This window comes from Puma concolor, chromosome C1 (genome assembly GCF_028749965.1).
Source record: "Puma concolor isolate L17-30 chromosome C1, mPumCon1.1.hap2, whole genome shotgun sequence".
Taxonomy (NCBI): Eukaryota; Metazoa; Chordata; class Mammalia; order Carnivora; family Felidae; genus Puma; species Puma concolor.
In genome coordinates, this window is record NC_141674.1 from 42,871,134 (window position 1) to 42,896,571 (window position 25,438).

Sequence of the window (25,438 nt, forward strand, 5' to 3'; positions counted from 1 at the left end):
TTGGTTTACTATGGCTTAAAATAAGCAGACGTCTTAAGTAACACTGTAATAGTTGAAAGAGACACTTAGCATGTCAAGTACTTATTTCTTTCTCCCCTCTCTTAGACTTCACAAAGGACCAATCCAGTTGATAAGCATCTTGAGGTCCTGATAAAAAAATATGGATTGTGTGCCAAACCAGTTGCTCCTCAGATGTTTGGGTTTGCTGGAAAAGAACACATGGAAAAATATGGTATGTTAAAAACATTTTAAGGCCTATTGATAGTTATATGCATGTGAAGAGAAACAATAGGAATTTATTTAGGAACTGTGGAAAATATCAGGATCTATAAAATATAAAGTGGTTTTTGAATTAAATTGAAGAAATAGTTCATGTAGGATTTAATTGTAGAGAAGGTATTTATGTATAGGATATCATATGGGAGGTACCTAGAATGTTCCATACCAAGAAATTGAAATAGGAAAAGTAACATAAGTCTTGTCCCCTATAATCATGAATTATAAATTGAGGTGTATCCATTCTGAATATGACGAGACTTAAAGCTTGCTCTTGGTAATAGGTTTATATAGCCAAATTTTATTCTTAGTGCTTGAATTCATCAAGAGTCCATCATTGGTCATTTGTAATGTTTTATGAGGTTTAAATTTCATAGTTGATTTGCATTTTGTAGGTAAACATCCTAATTTTTTGACTGATAATCAATGATTGGCTTGCCTTAGCCAGTTAGTTAAAGCATGGGATAGTACAGATAGGATTTTTTTAAAAAATTTTTTAACGTTTTATTTTTTATTTTGAGACAGAGAGAGACAGAGCATGAACGGGGGAGGGGCAGAGAGAGAGGGAGACACAGAATCTGAAGCAGGCTCCAGGCTCTGAGCCATCAGCCCAGAGCCCTACACGGGGCTCGAACTCACAGACTGCGAGATCGTGACCTGAGCTGAAGTCGGACACTTCACCGACTGAGCCACCCAGGCGCCCCTAGGATTTTTTTTTTTTTTAATGGTATGACCCTGAACCAGTGCCTTGCTATATACTATGAGATAAGAAAGTAAGTAATCTTACATGAAGTTCAGCTTTCTTATTCTTTGCAGGAAAAATATCCCAGGTTGTTTGATAGCCAAAATCAAATAATTAGAAAGGAAAAAAATTTTCAAGGAAGAATGGTGGGAAGAACATTGCCAGTTTTTGGCCATGAGAATTTTGTTTGTTTGTTTGTTTATTTATTTATTTATTTTTATTAAAAAAATTTTTTTTAATGTTGACTCATTTCTGAGACACAGACAGAGCATGAGCAGGGGAGGGGTAGAGAGAAAGAGAGACACAGAATCCAAAGCAGGCTCCAGGCTCTGAGCTGTCAGCACAGAGCCCAACATGGGGCTCGAACTCACAAACTCCAAGATCATGACCTGAGCCGAAGGCAGACGCTCAACCTAGTGAGCCACCCAAGCACCCTGAGAATTTTCTTTCTTAATGCTATTTCCTGCATTTTAAAACTCAGTCTGTTCCATTCTGGCTTCCCTCCTTTCGCAAGGCTACTATTGAGCACCATGTTGCCATATCTAGTAAATATTTTTTAATCCTAATTTAATAGATCTTAACACCATTAATCCCTTTTGACTATTTCCTTCTTGAAACATACTCTTCTCTAGGCTTTTGTGACACCCCATTCTCCTGGTTTTCCTTACCTCTTTGGCTATTCCTTATCTATTTCTTTTTCAATTAAATAATTCATTTAAAATATTATTTGGGCTGTCATTATATTCTAGGCACTGCTCTAGGCATTGGATACATCGGTATATCAGTTTGCTATTGCTTTGTAATAAACCATGCCAAAACTCAGTGATTTTAAACAATAATTATTTTTTTAAAAAATATTTTTTTTTTCAACGTTTATTCATTTTTGGGACAGAGAGAGACAGAGCATGAACGGGGGAGGGGCAGAGAGAGAGGGAGACACAGAATCGGAAACAGGCTCCAGGCTCTGAGCCATCAGCCCAGAGCCCGACGCGGGGCTCGAACTCACAGACCGCGAGATCGTGACCTGGCTGAAGTCAGACGCTTAACCGACTGCGCCACCCAGGCGCCCCAAACAATAATTATTTTTTACAAGTTAGGAGATTGACTAGGAATCAGCTCATCTAAGCTGAACTCAGCTTTTCTTGTTTGGGTTAATCATATGACTATAGGATGACTGGAGGCTCTGTTCTACTCTTGTTTGACTGGGTCATATATCTTTCTTCCTCCTGGGACCAGAGAGCCAGCCCTGGCATGTCCTTTTCATGGTGACAGCAGGAGGACAAGAGAGTAATCTGCAGCATGTAAAGCCTTGTGAGACTTCAGCTGTTGACCAAAGCAAGTTACATTGCAAACTTGGAATCAAGGGATAGGGAAATACATTCCACTTCTTTTGTTGTAGGAAACTGCAAAGTAAGACCTCAAAGGACGTTTAAGAGGGAAAAAGAATTAAGTATTTTAGTGTATTCATTCATAAGCTATAAATAAGCAGATGAAATATGAAGTCTTTGCTTACATTTCTAGTGTGGGAGAGATGTTAACACATGAAAAAAATGAAGATAATTTCAGGTAGTTATTAGTCTTGTGAAGAAAAAAAACAAGGGTGGGGTGAGGAAGGCAAACTTAGGGCAGTCAGTGATGGCTTCTATACTTACATAACCAGGTGGCATCTTGGATATCTGCTTGTATATTTAATAGGCATCTCAATTTAACATGTTCAAATGCAAACTCTTCTCTTCTCCCATAATTTTAAACTTGTTCCTCCTCTGGTTTTCCTCATCTCAGTAAGTGGCACTTCCATTTATTCAGATGTTCAAGGCAGAAACATGAGTCATCTTTGACACTTTCTCCCTTCTTATTCTTCTTATTCCAGTCCCTCCAGTCCCATTATGTCCTATCATTTCTATCTGCAGACTCTAAAACAAAGACTCCAGACTCCTTCCAGTTCCTTTTATTACCACAGCTCTTAACCCTAGACCAGAGTTTTTCAAACTGTGGGTTGTGACCTGCTAGGAAATGATGGGATCAGCTTAGCGGCATTTTTTAAAAATCAAAAAATTTGTCATTGATGGGTATTATAACTCAATACAGAGAAGTACACAAAACATAAATATACAGGTGGTGCATGGGTGGCTCAGTTGCTTAAGCAACTTGATTCTGGCTCATGTCCTAATCTCACAGTTGTGAAATCAGGCCCCAAGTTGGGCTCTGTGTTGAGTGTGTTGCCTGCTTGGGATTCTCTCTCTTTCCTCTCTCTGTCCCTCCCCTGCTCATTCTCTACCCCCACTCTCAAAAATAAATAAATAAACTTCAAATTCAGTTGGTTGAATGTCTGACTCTTGATTTTGGCTCAGGTCTTGATCCTAGAGTTGTGGAATCAAGTCCTTCAGACTCTGTGATCCTGCTTGAGATTCTCTCTCTCCTTCTCCCTCTCCCCCTCCCTCTCCCCCTCCCTCTCCCCCTCCCCTGTCTGCACACACACACACACTCTCTCTCTCAAAATAAATAAACATTTAAAAAAAGATAAAGATAAGTTTTCTTCTACCTTGGGTCCCTTCTGAAACAGCTGAGGGACAACATTCTTAAGCTTCTTGATTCTTTGATTGAGAGGATTTGTGAGGCACAACCTTTTTTTTCTTTAGAGGGCTTTTTGTCTGTTTGAACTGTATTCTGAGGCGTCACTTTTGATATTTCTGAGATCATAGCAAAAGATTTGTCATACCTTGGGCTTCATCCTTGTACCATTTTTTACAAGCAGTGCCCTGGATTTGATCTTTGCTCAAAGACTGTTACTTAATTTTAGCATCTTTTCCCACTTTGAGAGGCTTTAACTTTCAATGTCATCAGGTCCTGAATTCTTTTTGTTTAACAGCCCTTTCTTCAGTATAGCAGTATAGATTTTTACTATAAATAGCAAGAAGAAATCATGTGGCACCTTCAATATTTTGGTTATTATCTGATTTTCACATAACTGCAGATAATAGTGTTACTATAGTGTCAGCAAGCATTGCAGCAAGGATCTCCTTTCCTCTGTTCCTCAGTAAGGTTTTTATCATTTTGTAAACCCTCACCAACAGCATCCTCACAGGATCTGGAAGCTTCTACTAATAGTTTCTTTAAGGAACTTTATTTAGGCTTTCACTAGCAGTTTCCTTAAAACCCACTTCCTTGTTCCAAAGCCATTCATGTATTTTACATTTTTGTTTAGTGTAACCTCAGTTCCAGTATATTAGTCTGCTTGGGTGCCGTAACAAAATACCGTAGATTGGGTGGCTCAAACAACAAAAATTAATTTCTCACAGTTCTGGAGGCTGGGAAGTCCGAGATCAAGGTACAAGATAGATTTTATTCTGAGGCCTCTTCTCTTGGTTTGTAGGTGGCTGCCCTTCCATGTGTACTCACCTGACCTCTTTTGTGCAGGTGCAAAGAGAGAGAATGAGAATGAGAATGAGAATGAGAAAGAGAGAGAGAGAATGAGACAGAGAGAGAAGGAAACATCTTTCTCTTCTCCTTCTTGAGTATTGTTTTTCTTTTTTCTTTTTCTTTTTTACATTTATTTATTTTTGAGAGACAGAGAGACAGAGACATCCCCAAGTGGGGATGGGCAGAGAGAGAGAGACAGAATCCGAAGCAGGCTTCAGGCTCTGAGCTGTCAGTACAGAGCCTGACGCGGGGCTCGAACTCACAAACCATGAGATCGTGACCTGAGCCGAAGTTGGACGCTCAACCAACTGAGCCACCCAGGCGCCCCTTAAGAGTATTGTAAGGGCACTAATCTGTCATGGGGACCTCACTCTCATGACCTCACTACCCTAATTACCTCCCAGTAGTCCTGTTTCCAAATACTATCACATTGGGGTTTAGGGCTTCAACATATGATTTTTGTCAGGGACACAGTCTGTAGCATTTAGGTACTAAAATATGTATTCATTATTTGTTATTGTAAAACAATGAGACTCTGTATTTTAAAAAATAATTTCTTGTTGTTTTCATTCCCATTGTCCTGGCCTTCTTTCATTGTCTTCAGTAAACCAAACTGTTTTCTGCCTCAGGGTCTCATATTCCCTTTGGCTACAGTGCTATTTACTCCATTCTTTCAAGATTGGCTGTCCTCATCCATTAGGTCTTAAAAAAATCCTGTCTCATATCTCCAACACTTTACAAAGGTATGTCCACTTGGATGTCTATAATAGGCATTTCAACTTTAATAGGTCTAAAACTGAAGTCCTAATTCTTTCTCTGAACTCCCCCCTTCTCCTCTGTTCCTCCTGAAGATTTCCCCTTTCAATACATGGTAACTCCATCTTTCTAGGACATTTGGCCAAAAACCATGGGGCTGTTCTTGATTCTGCTTGAACTTGACAGTATGAGTATATTGGCAAACCTTTTCACTCATTTCTCAGTAAACATCTCTCACCCTTTCTACCACTTCTACTGTAGTGCAGGTCACCCTAATTTCTCATCTGGATTATAGGAGTCCTGTTTTGTTTTTGGTTTTTTGCCTCTTCTTGTGTATCTCTGCAGTCAGTTCTTTACTTTATAGCCAGAGCAGTGTTGTTGTGTTGTTGTTTTTGTGGTTTGTTTGTTTGTTGTTTTTTAATTCAAGATTTGCCATTCAAATCAGTATTTAATTTTATTGACATGTATGAGACCAAGTGTCTCTTGCTGTCACAGGAGTATAACAAACAGGTATAGTTAAGAAACAACTTTATTTTGAGCAGGGGGAGTGACAACACAGCACTTAACAGCTATATCCTATATCAGCTATATCAGCACTTAACAGTCTAAACCCTGCTTCAGTGCAATGTGTTTAAAATATAAGCCAGATGAGTTCACTCCTCTGCTCAAACTCTCCATATGTTCTCATCATACTCAGATTGAAGCTTAGACATCTTATTGTGGCCTACAAACTTCTGCACGATCTGCTCCCCCACCCTCATTAGTGTTCTGACCTCATCTGTTATCATTTTTTCTTTCACCACTCTACTCCAGCCACATTATCCTTTCTGTTTTTGAAAACAGTGAACACATTCCTGCTTGAGGCAGGGCCTTGCTGTTTCCACTTCTGGAATGCTTTACCCTAAGATATCATTGGTGCTAGCTCCTTTATTTCCATCAGGTCTTTGCTTAAAAGTTGTCATCTGCTTCTTTGATCACCCTCTTTCCTGGAACTCCCTATCCTCTGTGTCTCCTCTTGAATTATTTTATATAACACTTATAAAACCTGGCATATATATTTTTTCTTACTGATTGTCTCCTCCAACTAGCATCTAAGTTCCATAAGGCCACTCACTTTTGTTTTATTCCCTGTTCATTTCTTGTTACCTAGAACAGTGCCTGGCACAAAGCAGGTATTCTATAATTAATTATTCTCCAAAGAAAGACTGTCCTTGGCCATTCAAATTGAAGCAGGTCACTCCTATTATTCTCATTCATAGATAGCCCCCAATTGCTTTCCTTCATAGCATTTAGCACTATTTATATTCATATATATATAAACGTGTGTGTGTGTTTGTGTGTGTGTAGTTTTACTTGTTTAATTTTTGTCTTCCTCATTATTTTGTAAACTCCATGAAAGCAGGATCCATGTCTGTTTTGTTTACTTTCAATATATCCAGCCTAGCACAGTGCTTGGCATGTAATCTAGATAGAAGAACGTTGTTGTTTTTTTCCCCTTTCTCTTCTACAGTCCCTACCATATGTAAATAATAAATATTTGTGTGTTTTTTCTTTTAAAGGACATGTTTATTCAGTGTCATGATTAAAAAAACCCTTTGTTGGAATGCTTTACACTTTCCACAGAACAGAAACTAAAATAACCTGTTGTACAGGTCACAAATACAGTCCTCGAGTTTTTTGCCCATACACATGAGTATTGTCTAAAACATGTCTTCTTTGTAGCAGCTAAGTCCTGCCACCACTATGCGTGGCTGAGTTCACAAATCTGTTGTAACCTGTAGGTTCCCTGTCACTTCTCTGGCTTTCCTCTCCTGCTAAGCTTTGTTTCCTTGCAGTAATTAAAACCTTCTGCCACTGCCATAGCTACTGCTGCTGCTGGAACCGCCATAGCCACCTTGGTTTTGTGGTTTGGCAAAGTGGCCTCCACCACCATATGGGCCAGAGCTTCTGGCTCCAAAATTTCCTCCTTTCATGGGTCCAAAATTTGAAGATTGCTTGTTGTAATCGCCAAAATCATTATAGCTTCCACCACCTCCAGAGTTGCTTCCATCGTTATCAAATCTATTATAGCCATATCCACTGACACCATATCTACCACCACCTTGACTGCCACCGGAGCCACCTCACCCACTGAAGTTTCCTCCACAGCCAAATTTGTCATTCCCATCAAAACCACCTCTATGACCACCACTGAAGTTTCCAGAACCACTTCGACCTCTTTGGCTGGAGGAAGCACTAGCCATCTCTTGCATAGATAAAGCTTTCCTTACTTTACAGTTGTGCCCTTTCACAGTATGGTATTTTTGAATGACAGTCTCTCTTTTTTTTTTTTTTTAATTTTTAACGTTTATTTATTTTTTAGACAGAGAGAGACAGAGCATGAACGGGGGAGGGTCACAGAGAGAAGGAGACACAGAATCTGAAACAGGCTCCAGGCTCTGAGCTGTCAGCACAGAGCCTGACACGGGGCTGGAACTCACGGACCGCGAGATCATGACCTGAGCCGAAGTCGGACGCCTAACCAACTGAGCCACCCAAGCGCCCCTGAATGACGGTCTTGTCTACAGAGTCATGATAGTCAAATGTTACAAAAGAAAAGCCTCTCTTTTTGCCACTGCCTCGGTCAGTCATTATTTCAATCCCTCCAATTTTCCCATACTATTCAATCTCTTAGATGATGTTCTTCAGTATTTTCTTTAATGCCATCGACAAAAATCTTTTTCACAGTTAAGTGGGCACCAGGTCTTTGAGAATTGTCTCTCGACACAGCCCTCTTTGGTTCTACAACTCTTTCATTCACTTTGTGTGGCCTTGCATTCATGGCTGCATCCACCTTTTCCACAGTGGCATAGGTGACAAACCCAAAGCCTCTGGAGCACTTGGTGTTTGGATCTCTCATTACCACACAGTCTGTAAGCGTTCCACATTGCTCAAAATGGCTCCTCAGACTCTCATTGGTTATTTCAAAGCTCAGACCTCCGATGAAAAGCTTCCGCAGCTGTTCAGGCTCTTTGGAAGACTCTGACTTAGACATGATGGCAGTGGGAGGGGAGACTTTAATGATGCTTACTCAGCAGCGTCTGTGGGCAGAAAGGACTCAATAAATACTTGTTGAATGAGTAAATGAATGAATGAATGAATGAATGAATGACTTTCCATACTTATATTATCTTATTCAATTCTCACAACAATCCAATACGGCAGATGTTATTATCCCATTAAGTAAGATGCTGGCTGATGGCCTCAGGATCTTTTATATATATAAAAGATATGTAATATAAAATTTTTTATAATTATATATATATAGTATAATATATAATATATAATTTTGTTGTGTTCAGAAAGCATCCATCAGTTGTTTTCTTGAGTTTTTTTTTTTTCTTTCAGGAATGGGTATTGAATTTTGTTAAAGGCTTTTTCTAGCCTCTGTTAATTGCACTTAGGTCTATTATTAGAATATTTTATTACTGGATTCCTGGTATTGAACCAACTTTGCATATCTCGAATGAATGCCAGTTGGTTGTGAGGTATTGACTTTTTTTTAATGTGGGGTTAGATTCTGTCACTATTTTATTTTATATAGTACTTTCAAATCAACGTTTGTAAGTGATTTTATGTTAATTTCATACTTGCTTTATAAAAAGAAATAGGAAGCCTCTCCTTACTTTTAATGCTTTGATACACTTTATGGAGCATGGAGATTACCTAATCTTTGTAGGTTTGATAGAATTCCCTGTGAACTCATCTTGGCCTGTTTTTTTTTTGTTGTTGTTGTTTTTTGTTTTTTTTTTCCTTTTTGGTAGTTGCTTGGTTTCCTTATATTTAAATATTCTATCTTCACTGAGGTTATTTTGGGTAGTTTATGTATCTCTAGGAAATTATTCATTTCATTTAGATTTCCAAATCTTTGTATTGAAGTCTGAAAAGTAGTCTTTTGCAATTTTACAATTTTTTCTATTTCAATGATATTTCCCTCTTGTTATTTTTTATGTTTGTATATTCATGCTTTGTCCTTTTTTTTTTAAAAGTTTGTTTATTTTTGAGAGACAGAGTGTGAGCAGGGGAGGGGCAGAGAGAAAGAGAGAGACACAGAATCTGAAGCAGGCTCCGGGGTCTGAGCTACCAGCACAGAGCCGATGTGGGGCTCGAACTCACAAACCGCGAGATCATGACCTGAGCTGAAGTCAGATGCTTAACTAACTGAGCCATCCAGGCACCCCGTTGCTTTCTCCTTTTTAAAATTAAATTAGGTAGTTGTCTATTTTGTTAATTTTTTTTTTAATTTGAGAGAGAGAGAGAGAGAGATTGAGAGAGCCTGCATATGAGCAGGGGAGAGGGGCATAGGGAGAGAGAGAGAGATTCTTAGCAGGCTCTATGCTCATGGCGCCCAATATGGGGCTCCATCCTGCAACCATGGAATCATGACCTGCGCTGAAATCAAGAGTCGGACGTTCAACTTACTGAGCCACCCAGGTGCCCTTATTTTGTTAAATTTTTCAAAATAACAGGATCTTGATTGATTATGTCTACTCTTTTTATTTTTTCCGCAATTATTTTCTGCTTTTATCTTCTTTGTGCTTTCTTTTGGTTTACTTTGGTTGTTGTTTTTCTAGTTTTTGAGTTGGGAATTTAATTCATTTTCTTTTTTTAATGACAGCTTTATTGAGATATAATTCACATACCATAAAATTCACCCTTTTATTTTTATTTATTTTTATTTTTATTTTTATTTTTTTCAACGTTTATTTATTTTTGGGACAGAGAGAGACAGAGCATGAACGGGGGAGGGGCAGAGAGAGAGGGAGACACAGAATCGGAAACAGGCTCCAGGCTCTGAGCCATCAGCCCAGAGCCTGACGCGGGGCTCGAACTCCCGGACCGCGAGATCGTGACCTGGCTGAAGTCGGACGCTTAACTGACTGCGCCACCCAGGCGCCCCAAAATTCACCCTTTTAAAGTATACAATTCAGTGATTTTTAATATATTCAGAGTTTTGCAACTATTACCACTTTCTAGTTTCAGAACATTTTCATCACTCCAGTCCCACCGAACATTTTCATCACTCTAGTCCCACCAATGGTCACTCCTTCCATTTTTTGGGTGATTCCAGTTGTTACAGCGGTCTTTTCCATGTTGAACTCAAATCTGTCTCCCTATAGTTTCCATCCATGGTCTTGTTTCTGTCTTCTGAGGCTCACAGGAGGTGAGCCTCTTTCTGTAGCTCTTCAAATATCTGAAACCTGCCAGACCTTGTGCTTAACTTCCTTTTAACTGTTTCTCACTTAACTGTGTAACTGTTCTCATTTGACTTGTTTCGTAATTCATCATCACAAGTCTAATTGCGGATACTGGGATCACATGTAAGCATTTATGGTAGTTACGTCACACTATTAAATCATATTGAACTTGTAGTCAAACAGAACCTCAGAGCATTTCTCATAGTTGCTGCTCCTTTTCCCAGATTGTTTTGGGGATCCAGGAATAGAATTGGTCATTTAATTTGAATATATTCTGATCCATCCCATTAATAAGCTTTGTTGAATCTATTTGGATTCAATATTATAGCAGTCCTTCCCACATTCAGGTTTGGTGAACATGCCTTTAATTTTCTAATCCAATTTTTGGTAGACATATTAGCCAGAGCATGGCAGAGGTTAGAGGTTAGCACTAGAGACTTTTCTGCAGGTTAACCTAAATTAGTCAATGTTGGTGGTTTCCCAATATGTGTTCTGTGGGACAATAACCTGATAAGATTCTCTATTTCATGGGTCAGATAAGTTGGGAGATACTTCAGATTCTTTAACTCCCTTTTGGACAGTCATGATACACATATAATAATAGTAAAGGCTCTGAATGTCTTGCCATAAAGAAACCTGTTTCGGGTCGCCTGGGTGGCGCGGTCGGTTAAGCGTCCGACTTCAGCCAGGTCACGATCTCGCGGTCCGTGAGTTCGAGCCCCGCGTCGGGCTCTGGGCTGATGGCTCAGAGCCTGGAGCCTGTTTCCGATTCTGTGTCTCCCTCTCTCTCTGCCCCTCCCCCGTTCATGCTCTGTCTCTCTCTGTCCCAAAAATAAATAAACATTGAAAAAAAAAATTAAAAAAAAAAAAAAAAAAGAAACCTGTTTCACTTTGTTTAACCCAGTATTATCTAAATGTATTTGACAGAATCCTCATTTTTTAAAGTAACATCATTGTGCTCCCCCCAAACAAAAACCAAAACCCACAGTATAGTATTTCCTTACCTTGTCCCAAAAGATGTCCTAAAAAATTTAATTGTCTTGCTGATAATCAGATACTATGTTTCATTTGATCTACCAGTCAAACCAATGAAAACAGGTATTTTCTATGGCTTGTTCCTACTGAACCCATATTGGCTGCCACCTGATTATCACTCTTCTTTGTATGAGATCACTAGTGTGGATTCTGCCTTCTTCCTTTTTTATTAGAATTGAGACAAGATTTGCTCAATTATATGTATGTCATTTCTGCTCTGAAGATCATCCTCCTGACAGAGATGATAGAGATGAAACAGAAATGGGGGCTCTTCATTTTCCTGTGCCATCATCTATTAACATAGCATTATCAGCTGCTATGAGTGTTCCTTTTCCTTCCTTGTTCTTTCTGGCTCTCAAGCAGGGTTCAAAACCTATCTTATGCTGCTTTGTCTTTTTTAAAGTAGTAAAAACTTTTTGCGTATTTAACTTCCTTAATACATGCTTTTGTTTTTCTGACACTAATCTTTAAACTTTCTGTTAAAGAATTTAAAAACATACATATTTCTTTTTAGGCTATAACTTTTCTTTTTTTTTAAACTTTAAAAAATATTTATTTATTTTTGAGTGAGAGACAGCATGAGTGGGGAAGGAACAGGGAGAGGGAGACAGAGAATCCCAAGCAGGCTCCAAACTGTCAGCACAGAGCCTGATGTGGGGCTCAAGCTCACAAACTATGAGATCAAAACCAAGAGTCATATGCTTAACCAACTGAGCCACCCAGGTACCCCTAGGTTATAACTTTTCTAAAGACTCTTCTGCCTTTTCATAAGGAAGGAGAAGGACCAGGTCCTGGAGGGTGTGGGTTGTAAAATTCACTTAGCCCAGGGGCATTGGGATACTTTGGCAAACTCCTTAAAAAATTGCTGGCAGTGCTTTCCTGCCTTATATCCACTGTGAATCCCAGGCTATATATTCTGGTTTTTGAAACTGAACTCTTACTTATCCTAGATAGAATGAACCAGTTTGAACTATTTTCATATTCAGTGCTTTTCATATTCAAATTCATGTGCTTATTAGTGGATTCAACTCATGAAATATACACAAGTTTAATTAAATATTTATGTGAGGGATCAGTTGTTGACATGATCAATATTGACAATCTGTGCAAGGGAAAATGCAGAAATATTTGGCAGGACACTGTGTACCATTGCAACATTTAATAAGCAATATGAAAGCACTTACTTGTTTTCTCTACAGGAACAAAGGTTGAACATTTTGCAAAAATTGGATGGAAAAATCATAAACATTCAGTTAATAACCCGTAAGTATTTCAGAAATATGAAATTGTAAAAATCTGAGTTATCCTGCTGTGTAATATACAACTTTATGCTTAAAAAGTAAGGGGAAGACCTCAAAGATATTAACTAGAATGTTTTATTATTTTTCTTATAAAAGGCCTGTACCCAGGTAAACTTTTAACTACAGTTTTAGCTTTGGGTTTGTTTATATTTAGAATGTCATTTATTTAAGCTTAAGAAAGAATGTGGATGATTGCTGATAAAGTTTTAGTGAATTTTCATTGCTTATATGATATAATAGAAACTCCTTCATATGAGATAATAATCTTGTTATAATTTGGCCCACTCTACCTTGCCAGTCTTATTTCCTACTACTTTCTGGTTATTTACAGTCTCTAGCTTCACCAGATCACTTGTTTTTTCCCAAGTGTAGTATACAGTACTCACTTCTGTGTTTTTACTTAGGCTGTTAACTCTCCCTGGAATATCCTTTTGTCTTTCTTTTGTTTGGTGAATATCTATTTACCCATCAAGCCCCAACCCAAATGTCATTCCTTCTCTAAACACCTTCTTAAAGCTTCCTGGGCCTAATTTTTTTTTTTTCTCATGAGTTTCATTGCACTGTCTGTATACCTCTATTATAACACATCACCCTATCCCACTTAGTTATTTATAAGTCTTTCTTTGATCATGATGGTCCTTGAGCAGAGATTCTGTCTTATCTTGTATCGTCAGCATCTAGCAGGGTATTGGAACATAGTATATGTTCAATAAAACTTTGCTGTTACTGAATAGTAGAGTTGGTATATGTGCTGCCGAAGCAAGCACCTGTATAGTAGAGTTTGAATAAGTAGTCTTAGCCCATGAAGATGATCTAGAGCAAATTCTTTGTCCTTAGAACTTGGAGAACCATGCAAATATCCTTTTTATTTCCTAAGTAGTAAGGAACTATACCAATACATTGAGGAATTGACAACACTGCAGTTTCTTGGCTTTGAGGCTTCAAGGAGTAGCTCTTAACTTTCTCTAGAGAATCAAAGTCTTTCTCTTACTTAACACCCTGCCTAACCAGGCATCAATTATCCACTCATTATAGCATTCTTCTAAAGGGAATTCATTCACTCAACAAATATGTATTCAGCGGCGTACTGTGTGCAACACACCTTTAGCTGCTAGTGATACAGCAGTGAACAAGATAGATAAGTTCCTTGTCCCCAGTGGCCTTCCATTTCATATTGTAAATTCTCAATTATGTTGAATAGGCAAATGTTATTTCTGGATGTCAGTTTCATCATGTAAAACTCTTTGAAACAGCCAAGAAGAGCCTTCTAGGTTTTGCTCAGAAATTTCAGATGCCAACTTCTTGCACTAGGTTTTCCTTGGCTAGGAAAGAAAGAGAATCCTGTGTTTGCTCACTAGTTGTTATAGATACCCGGTTACATATTTCTAAGAAGGTTCAATTATAAAACTCTTCTCAAGTGTTTCCTCACAAATTATAAGAATACTTAAAGGCAGTGAGAATCTGTGATAAGTAGTGTCGAATTAGGGATAGGTCATGCCACTTGAGCCCTCAGACCTGTGTCTATAACTTACTCCTAGTTGTCTCTACTTAGATGCTTCATAAGTGCCTCAGAGTCAACATGGCCATACAGAATTGATCATTTTTTCTCAACCCTATTTTTACTTTAGTATTCTTCATGAATGACATCAATATATACCTAATAATAGAAAACTAGAAGTCATTCTTAACTCTGCTTTCTTCCTCAGTGTCCCATATGAATTGCAGATGAGTTGAGGATGAACAGAATGCTGCGTCCTTACTGTCTCTTGAACTCATCCCTTCTTTCTGTCTTTAACTTCCAATTCCCTACTCTAGGCCCTTAGCATTTCTTGCCTTAATTATTGCTCTCATCTCTTAGTTTAGTTGCTTTTGATAATGCCCTTCACCATCCCTTTTGTGTACCATAGCCTTCTTGTTTAAATACAAGTCTGATTGTTACACTCCAGCTTAATATCCTTTAGTAGTTCCTCAATGTTTTTAGTGTAAAATGTAAATACCATATACTGGCCTTTCATGGTCTGATCTTTGTTTATTTCTCTTGCTCCATCTTTGTCACCTTGTGACTACATTTCCTCCCAAACTTCATGCCCTAGCTTCAGTGAGCTACTTTAACTCAGGAGGCTTTGTGTATCCTGATTCTTTTGCCAGTAATTCTCTGTCTCCTCCTTCCTCTTATTTGCTAACCCCAGAGGGAAAGCTCCCTCTGGTATCTGGGTCTGATGCTCATCCTGTGTGCTCTCGTGGCACTCTGTATAACATTTCTGTCGTGGTATTTATCATATTGTATTTATTTGCCAGAGATTCATACTGAGTTCCTTGAGGGTAAGGACTATGCCCATGTCCCACATGCCTACCACAGGATCTGGCACAAATTAAGTGTTTTATGGAAGTTGGTGATGATCAAAGTTAACTTTAGAAGAAAAGGTACAGATACTAGTATGCAGATCTAAGTTACATGGGCTTTATTTCTAAACATTTGAATTGCTGTTCATTTCCATACCAGTTGAAGTTTGCTTATAGACTCTCCTTTGTGGTGTCTACTGCTTCTGTTATTTTTGCCAGAGCAGTTTCTGAAATCATCTCATTTTATTGTTAGAGGAGCCAAAGGGGATAAAAATAAGTTTCTTCTTTGCAGTGGTTAAGTTTCTTCTTCACAGAAAGGAAATGTGTTTTGAAGTATGCAGATAATTTATTATAGGTTTTCTACATTTATTTAAGAACTCCATTAGCCTTCATTAAAAGTAATTGTATAATATCATCCCCACAAAAGGCTGAATTGCAAGTAATTTTGTTTTGCTCTTAAGGAACTAGTATTTAATAATTCTCTAGGTAGTGGTGGTGGTGGTGGTGGTGGTGGTGGTGGTGGTGGTGGTATTACATTTTAACCCCCAACTGATCTGGCACCAACTGGGTATACTGCAATTCAATTCTGGCACTAACCACCCGAGTTGATGCAGACCCCAGGAATTAAGAACTTAGTCCTCCGCAAGACTGCCCTCACTTAAGATGCCAGCCACAAGTAGGGTCTCTGACCAACTGGTCAAGTACTGGTCAAGTACTTCTGACCAACTGACTATAAATACAGGGGTTTCCATGACCTCTCAGGTTTGATAATTCACTAGAGTTCCTCACAGAATTCAGGAAAGTGCTATACTTATGATTACAGTATTATTATAAAGTATACAGCTCAGGAACAGCCAAATAAAGAGGCACATAAGGCAAAGTCTGAGAGGGTTCCTAAAGCAGAGCTTCTGTACCTTCTCCCCATGGAGTCAGGGCACATTACCCTCCTGGTATATGAAGGTACTCACCAACCAGGAAGCTTCAACAAGCTTCAGTGTCCAGAGTGTTTACTGGGGCTTTATGCAGACGTACTTGATTAAATCATTGACACAAGATTGAATTCAATCTCCTGCCCCTCCCTTGTCCTTAGGGGTCAAACTGGCTCAAAAGTCCTAACCCCTATATTCACACAGTTGGTGTTTCTGGTGACCAGCCCCCGCCCCCCATACAGTTAACAGGGGGCCCACTATAAGTCACCATATTAGCATAACAAAGACTCCTGTCACTCAGGAAATTGCACAGGTTTTAGAAGCTCCATGCTAGGAAGCCAGGATGAAGATTAAACACATTTTTATTTTACAACATACTGTATTTTGGAGTTCAGATTTTTAAAAAATTCAGTTCAAACAACTTACTTATTAAAGGTTGAAACTTCAAGCTGTATTACAAAGCTGTAGTCATCAACACAGTATGGTACTGGCACAAGAACAGACACATAGATCAATGGAACAGAATAGAGAACTCAGAAATGGACCCACAAACTTATGGTCAACTATCTTTGACAAAGCAGGAAAGAATACCCAATGGAAAAAAGACAGTATCTTCAGCAAATGGTGTTGGGAAAGTGGACAGCGACATGCAGAATGAACCTGGACCACTTTCTTATACCATACACAAAAATAAACACAAAATGGATGAAAGACCTAAACGTAAGACAGGAAGTCATCAAAATCCTAAAGGGGAAAATAGGCAACAACCTCTTTGACCTCAGCCACAGCAACTTCTTACTTGACATGTCTCCAGAGGCAAGAGAAACAAAAGCAAAAATGAACTATTGGGACCTCATCAGGATAAAAAGCTTCTGCACAGCGAAGGAAACAATCAACAAAACTCAAAGGCAACCAACAGAATGGGAAAAGATATTTGTAAATGACATATCAGATAAAGGGTTAGTATCCAAAATCTATAAAGAACTTCTCAAACTCCACACCGAAAAAACAAATAATCCAGAAAAGGAATGGGCAAAAGACATGAATAGACACTTTTCCAAAGAAGACATCCAGATGGCTAAGAGACACATGCAAACATGCTCAACATCACTCATCATCAGGGAAATACAAATCAAAACCACAATGAGATACCACCTCACACCTGTCAGAATGACAAAAATTAACAACTCAGGCAACAACAGATGTTGACGAAGATGCAGAGAAAGAGGATCTCTTTTGCACTGCTGGTGGGAAAGCAAACTGGTGCGGCCAGTCTGGAACTCAGTATGAAGGTTCCTCAAAAAATTAAAAATAGAACTACCCTATGACCCAGCAATTGCACTACTAAGTATTTATCTGAAGGAAAGACGAGTGCTGGTCCAAAGGGGCACATGCACCCCAATGTGTATAGCAGCACTGTCAACAATAGCCAAAGTATGGAAAGAGCCCAAATGTCCATCAATGGATGAATGGATAAAGAAGATGTGGTATATATATACAATGGATTTGGCGATCAAAAAGAATGAAATCTTGCCATTTGTAACAATGTGGATGGAACTAGAGTGTATTATGCTAAGTGAAATAAGTCAGAGAAAGACAAATATCCTATGATTTCACTCATGTGTGGAATTTAAGATACAAAACAAATGAACATAAGGGAAGGGAAGCAAAAATGTTATAAAAACAGAGAAGGAAGACAAGCCATAAGAGACTCTTAAATACAGAGAACAAACTGAGGGTTGCTGGCAGGGGGTGGGGTCGGGGGAAGGGCTAAAGGGGTGAGGGGCATTAAGGAGGACACTTGTTGGGATGAGCACTGGGTGTTACATGTAAATGATGAATCATTAAATTATATTCCTGAATGTATTATTGCGCTATATGTTAACTAACTTGGATTTAAATTAAAAATAAATAAAAATTAAAAAATAAAAGAGAATCTTATATTAATAGAACAGTCAAAATATATTAAATGAAAAAAAAATATTAAATGAAGATGCCTATAGTATTACCAGTTTTAGCGTAGCACTTATTATATTACTCATAATAACCATAATAAAAAGTTAATATTTATTGAAAAAAAAGGTTGAAACTCTTCATAAAAGCCTATCTTTTGTTTGTAAAAATAATACTTACATATTATTCTCTGACTTCTGGATCAGAACATTTTCAACAAAAATTATAACTGCTACTTCGTATTCTGTAACTACTTATTTTGTATTTAGGAATTCCCAGTTCCAGAAGGAATACAGTTTAGACGAAGTGATGAAATCTCGAGAAGTTTTTGATTATTTGACTATCTTACAATGTTGGTAAGAAAACCACATTTTAATATTTAATAGAAGTAACTGCTCCATCTGCGTATATCTGTAACTGTATCTGCTTGTATAGAGCTCCTACTAATGAAGTCCTCACTCTGGCGCGCCCTTACTTCCTATTCCTTTTTTTTTTGAGAGCGAGAGAGAGAGAGAGAGCGAGAGTGTGCACGTGTAGGAGCAGAGGGAGAGAGAAGGAGAGAATCTTAAGCAGGTTCCATGTTCAGCACTGAGCCTGAGCTCAGCATAGAGCCTGAAGTGGGACTTGAAGTGGGGCTCAGTCCCACGATCATGAGATCATGACTTGAGCTGAAATCAAGAGTCAGATGCTTAACTGACTGAGCCACCCAGGGGCCCCTTTACTTCCTATTCCTATCTGGAGACAGACTGTCTTTTCTCTTGGAAAATTATGTACTTCATTTCCTTCATTCTTGAGTTCTACCTACTTTTTAAAAATTGTATTTTATTCATTTAAATGTGGCTTAGGAGGCCAGTAGAGTCCAGAGTTTCTCCCTTGAGCATTTTGTTTTCTCTACTGTATGCTTCTATCTTATGAAATGTTACTCAGTTATAGTAGCTAAGAGTAAACATAAAATAGGAAAAATGAAAACAAGAAAAAAATAGCTCTAATAATAATAATAGTTGCATCTTGAAAATTGCTTGACAATATCTGTTTCCCAGAAGGTTGAATTGGTACTGTATAGCTCCTGCTTATCACCTGGAAGACCCTGGTAGGATGCAATTGAATAAATGGGGTCAGCTTTTATCGGTTGCAATATGAAGGTCTGCCCATTTATAAAGTCCAGCTGAACTCAGAGAAGTCTTCTTGTGTTTGCCATTTTCCTTCACAGCTTTGCTATAAGGAAAAAATCTATTTTGAGGAGATCTCTTAACTAAACCCCACCTTCTGGTTTGGACTTTCTGGTATTTCCTATTCTGTCCTTTCCAAGTTTCAAAAGGATTCCAAGACTGATTATTTGGAGATAACAATGTTAGAGCTAGTTAGGCCCATAGTAGATTTTTATTGTACTAGAATAGGAAAAACTGTGTTGACTCCTCAGAAGTCACCAGAAGATGCCTTATGCATCTGCAAAGGTAAATTCAGATTCTTTGCATTAAGAATGTTTTGGGAGAGACCCTTACAGACCAAGCAGTGGCTGATAGTGTTTAAGTTCTTGATAGAGATTCAGTTCTCAGGTGGGAAGCATGTATAATTTTTAACTGTAGATTTCACAAAGAAGACAATGCAATGACCAGCAAGCATAATCAGCTTTTCCACATAGAAAGAACTCTTGGTCTGAAACTCTAAGATAGAGGTGCACTGGATGTAAATGATTATTTTTACCTCCTCTTAGTCCCACTTCAGATGGTGCTGCAGCGGCAGTTTTGGCTAGTGAAACATTTGTACAGAAATATGGCCTAGAATCCAAAGCTGTGGAAATTGTGGCACAAGAGATGGTAACTGATTTGCCAAGCTCATTTGAAGAAAACAGCATTATTAAAATGGTATGTCTGAGATTCTATTTTATTTATCAATTGAGGGCTTTCTGTTTTAAAATTTCAAGGTGACCTCATGTTGTCATTAGCTCTGGAAGTTATTTACTTGAAAAAAATCAGTCCAGAATATTTAATATTATAATCCATCCTTAAGAATCTGTTAAGGGAAAATAACTGATGAGAACATATGCTTCTTGTGGTAGAGCCATAAATGCACTTTTAATTAACTAGATGTACTATTTTGGTGGTTTTTTTTTTTTTTTTTGAGTTGACTGGATATGCCCAGAACTCCTTTCTTACAGAGTTAAGGGAAAAACAAGGATATTTTCAGGGAACTTTCTTGACCTTAGCACTTTAAAAATCTTGATTAAAGATTGAGTAAATGTGGAAGAAGTTAAAAAATGACAATTCAGACCTAGAGTTAGTTGAATATTTGAAGATATACACATACATATTTAAAAATGTACCCGTGCACATATACACAAATGTATAACAATGATAAGGTAATTAGAGTTTACAAAATGATTTTACAACAATGCTTTGAATTTGAAAATGTCTCTATAACTTGCCCAAGATCACAAAGCTGGGATGTGGTTGAGGTGGAACTTCTCAGGTTTTCTGTGTAATACATTTACACCACAATTTTATGCCTTGGAGAGTTTGCTTGTTATTGTCTGAGACCAAAGGGGGGTTAAGAGCATGGGTTTGGAAAAATGTTATCCTATATGATTTTTTAAAAGAAGATTGTTTGTTGTCACATAGAAATTCCTTATATTTTTAGTGTATCTGAATCATAATTATCTATTGCTCAATCTCTTCAAACTATTTACCACAACAACAAATTGTGGTTTGACTGAGTTTTTATAACTGTGCAAGATATGGCCTAAGGAATTTTAAGTCCTTTTTATATATTTATTTAAAATTCTGGTTTTTGTTTTGTTTTGTTTTGTTTTGTTTTGTTTTGTTTTGTTTTTTCCGGGCACCTGGGTGGCACAGCATCCAACTTTGGCTCAGGTCATGATCTCACAGTTCATGAGTTTGAGCCCTGCGTCAGGCTCTGTGCTGACAGCTTAGAGCCTGGAGCCTGCTTTGGATTCTGTGTCTCCCTTTCTCTCTGCCCCTCCCCTGCTTGCACTCTGTTTCTCTTTCTCTCAAACATAAATAAACATTTTTTTTAATTCTGTTTTTTTTCTTATATTTTTTAAGTTTATTTATTTATTTTGAGAGAGAGAGTGAGAGAGAGCAGGGGAGGGGCAGAGAGGGACAGACAGAATCCCAAACAGGCTCCATGCTCTTGGTGAGGAGCCCTGATGTGGGGCTCGAACTCACAAACCATGAGATCATGTCCTGAGCCAAGATCAAGAATTGGATGCTTAACCGACTGAGCCACCCAGGTGCCCCTAAAATTCTGTTTTTTATAGTATACAATTTAATATATACATTCTCCATCCTGAATATTCTTTTATTTAGACTTTCCATGTAATAGAGAATCATTCTAAGATTTGATTATTAATCTCAACTGAGATTTTAATTTGCATAGTCAGTTTTCAACTGTAAAGGTTATACATGTTAATCTCTCAGAAATCGTATATAAAAGTCCCAATTTTGATGCCCTTAACTTACTTATATGTGGTTTTGGTTTTAGGTTGGCTTTGATATGAGCAAAGAAGCTGCTAGAAAGTGCTATGAGAAATCTGGCCTGAGACCAAGTGATATTGATGTCATAGAACTTCATGATTGCTTTTCTGTCAATGAACTCCTTACTTATGAAGCACTGGGACTCTGTCCAGAAGGTAATATCTTTGGTGAGATGTAGATTAACTTAGTAAAGTCACTGAGGACATTTCAGTTTTGCCATTAAAAAAAGGAATTCACTAATTGCCTTTCCTTTCATGTTGACTCTGCCATACTGTGCAAAGTAAATGTAAGCTATCCCAATACTGGACTTTTTAGAGCATGTAGTCTTGGATAATACCACCACTGACGTAATAGGTTATACAAATAATTTGTATTATGTGTATCAGAGGAACTTAGAATGAATTGTTAAGTAAAAAAAAAAAAAAAAAAAAAAAAAAAAGGATAAAAATTACATATGTACTTCCAAATATTTCATATTGTATTTTTTTTTTTCCCCAGAGAGGGAGCATGAGGCGGGGGAGAGGGGTAGTAGAGAGGGAGAGAGAGAGAGTATCTTAAGCAGGCAACGTGGTCAATGTAGAGCTAGACATGAGGCTGGAGCCCATGACCCTGGGATCATAACCTCAGCCGAAATCAAGAGTTGGGCACCTCAACTGACTGACCCACCCAGGTGCCCCTTGGTTCTTTTTTTTTTAAGTTTATTTATTTATTTTGAGAGAGAGCGTGCCCATGCATGAGAGCTGGGAAGGGGCAGAGAGGGAGGGAGAGAGAGAATCGCAAGCAGGCTCTATGCTAATGTGGAGACCAGTGCAGGGCTTGATCCCACGAACCCCGAGATCCTGACTTGAGCCGAGATCAAGAGTTGGATGCTTAACTGACTAAGCCACCCACGTTCCCCCATATTGTGTTTGAATAAAGACTTGCAGAAAGGAAAATGTGAAAACTAGTTGGTGAGATCTGGAGGATTTTTTTTCTTTTCTTCTATAAAAAGGTTGTATTATTTTTCATTACCATAAGCAGTGTATGAGAGTTTGAGTTGCTTCACATCCTCACCAATATTGATATGGTCAGTTTTAAATGTTTTAGCCACTCAAAAGAGTATGTGATGTCCTGCAGCATTCAGATAAAAAAAAAAAAAGAAATAAATGGCATCCAGATTGGTAAGGAAGAAGTAAAACTGTCACTATTTGCAAATGACATGATGCTATATATAGAAGACTCTAAAGACTCCACTAAAAAAACTATTAGAACTAATAAGTAAACTCAAGAAAGTTGCATGAGGGGCGCCTGGGTGGCGCAGTCGGTTAAGCGTCCGACTTCAACCAGGTCACGATCTCACGGTCCGTGAGTTCGAGCCCCGCGTCGGGCTCTGGGCTGATGGCTCAGAGCCTGGAGCCTGTTTCCGATTCTGTGTCTCCCTCTCTTTCTGCCCCTCGCCCGTTCATGCTCTGTCTCTGTCCCAAAAATAAATAAACGTTGAAAAAAAAAAAAATTAAAAAAAAAAAAAAAAAAAAGAAAGTTGCATGATACAAAATGAGCATACAGAGATCTCTTGCATTTCTATACACTAATAATGAAGTAGCAGGAAGAGAAATTAGGGAAACAATTCCATTTACAATTATACCAAAAAGAATAAAACACCTAGGAATAAATTTAACCAAGGAGGTGAAAGTGTTTTATACTCTGAAAATTATAAGACATAGAGAAAAGAAACTGAAGATGACACAAAGAGATATACCATGCTTATGGATTGGAAGAATGAATATTGTGAAAATATCCATAAGAATATTCCCAGAGGAATGTATAGATTCAATGTAATCCCTATGAAGATACCAATAGTATCTTTCATAGAACTAGAACAGATACTTCATTTTTTTAATGTTTATTTTTATTTTTGAGAGAGAGAGAGAGAGAGAGCACAAGGTGGGAAGGGACAGAGAAAGAGGGACAGAGGGTCCAAAGCAGGCTTCTTGCTGACAGTGTCAAGCCCAATGTGGGGCCTGAACTCACGAACCTCGAGATCATGACCTGAGCTGAAGTCAGACGCTCAACCAACTGAGCCACCAAGGTGTACCTAGAACAGATCATCCTAAAATTTGTATAGAACTATAAAGGACCTCAAATAGCCAACGCAATCTTGAGAAAGAAGAATAATAGCTGGAGGTATCCCAATCTCTGATTTCAAGATATACTACAAAACTGTAGTAATCAAAACAGCATGACATTGGCATAAAAATAGGCACATAGATCACTGGAACAGGAGAGCCCAGAAATAAACCCACTTCTTGTATGGTCAATTAATCCACAACTAAGGAGGCAAGAATATACAATGGGAAAAGACAGTCTCTTCAGTAAATAGTGCTAGGAAAACTGGACAGCCAAATTGGACCACTTTCTTACACAATACACAAAAATAAACTCTAAATGGATTAAAGACCTAAAGTTCAGATCTGAAACCATAAAACTTTTAAAAGAAAACATAGGTGGTAATCTCTTGGACACATTAACCTTAGCAACATTTTAATGGATATGTCTCCTCAGGCAAGGGAAACAAAAGCCACAATAAACTTTTGGGACTACACCAAAATAAAAAGCTTTTACACAGCAAAGGAAGCTATCAACAAAACAAAAAGGCAACTTCCTGAATGGGAGAAGATATTTACAAATGATATATCTGATGAGTTAATGTCCAACATATATAAAGAATTTATACAAGTCAACATGAAAAAACCCAAATAATCTGATTAAAAAATGGGTAGAGGACCTGAATAGGCATTTTCCAGAGAAGACATACAGATGGCCAACAGACACATGAAAAAGATTGTGAACATCACTCGTCGTCAGAGAAATGCAAATCAAAGCCGCAATGAGATACCACTTCCCATCAGTCACAATACCGAATATCAAAAAGACAAGAAATAAGTGTTGGCAAGGATGTAGAGAAAAGAGAACACTTATGCACAGTTGATGGGAATATAAATTGTTATAATCACTGTGGAGAACAGTATGGAAGTTCCTCGGAAAATTAAAAATAGAGGGCACCTGGGTGCTTCAGTTGTTAAGCATCTGACTTCAGCTCAGGCCATGATCTCACAGTTTATGAGTTTGAGTCCCACACTGGGTGAGCTTGAGCCCTGCATTGGGTGAGCACTAGCCATGCTTTGGGTGAACAGGAGCCCTGCTTTGAGTGAGCCCCGCTTCTCTCTCTCTCTCTCTCTCTTCCCTTTCTCTCTCTCTGCCCCTCCTGGGATTCTCTCTCTCTCTCTGCTTCTTGTTCACTTATGCCCTCTCTCTCTCTCTCAAAAAAATAAATAAAAAAAAATAGAAACATCATGCAATCCAGTAACCCACTACTAGGTATTTACCCAAAGAAAGCAAAAACACTAATTTGAAAAGATATATGCACCATACCACAGCCACAATATGGGAGCAACCCAAGTGTCCATCAGTTGATGACTGGATAAAGATGGTGTGTGTGTGTGTGTGTATACACACACACACACACACACACATATACATACATATGTATACATATATATACATATACATACACACGTATATATACATATATATATATGTATGTATATATACATATATATTTACAATGGAATATTACTTGGCCATAAAAAAGAATGAGATCTTGCCATTTGTGACAACATGGATAGATGTAGAGGGTATTATGCTAAGTAAAATAAGTCAGACAGAGAAAGTCTAGTTTTCTTCTTTTCTTGGTTTTGGCATTAGAGTTACGTTGGCCTCATAAAACAAATTGACCATTCTATATTTTCTGTAACCATTCTATATTTTCTGACAAAGTTTGTGTGACCTAAAGAATTTACCAATGTAATCAAGTAGTTTTAAGTTTTCTTTTTGGGAAAGTTGTTGATAAAAAATTTGTTAATAGATATGGGGCTCTTCAGATTTTCTGTGTCTTCCAGTGTCTATCAATTTT

At 38.0% G+C, this 25,438-nt stretch overlaps 1 protein-coding gene, 1 non-coding gene and 1 pseudogene across 2 annotated transcripts in view; 1 reads left to right on the forward strand and 2 right to left on the reverse strand.

The window, feature by feature from the left end:
- Window positions 1-25,438, forward strand: part of SCP2 (sterol carrier protein 2) — a 128,247-nt gene that overhangs the window by 26,203 nt on the left and 76,606 nt on the right. Inside the window, exons 6-10 of the mRNA XM_086717022.1 lie at window positions 106-232; window positions 12,666-12,729; window positions 18,262-18,348; window positions 19,707-19,857; window positions 21,494-21,641. Coding sequence (XP_086573148.1) covers window positions 106-232; window positions 12,666-12,729; window positions 18,262-18,348; window positions 19,707-19,857; window positions 21,494-21,641 — 577 coding nt within the window. The remainder of the gene's footprint in view (window positions 1-105; window positions 233-12,665; window positions 12,730-18,261; window positions 18,349-19,706; window positions 19,858-21,493; window positions 21,642-25,438) is intronic.
- On the reverse strand, window positions 5,657-5,782 carry LOC112849128 (small nucleolar RNA SNORA63). The gene has a single exon (XR_003222557.1). It is a non-coding gene; the product is annotated as a small nucleolar RNA SNORA63 (small nucleolar RNA).
- On the reverse strand, window positions 6,853-8,246 carry LOC112871903 (heterogeneous nuclear ribonucleoprotein A1-like; annotated as a pseudogene).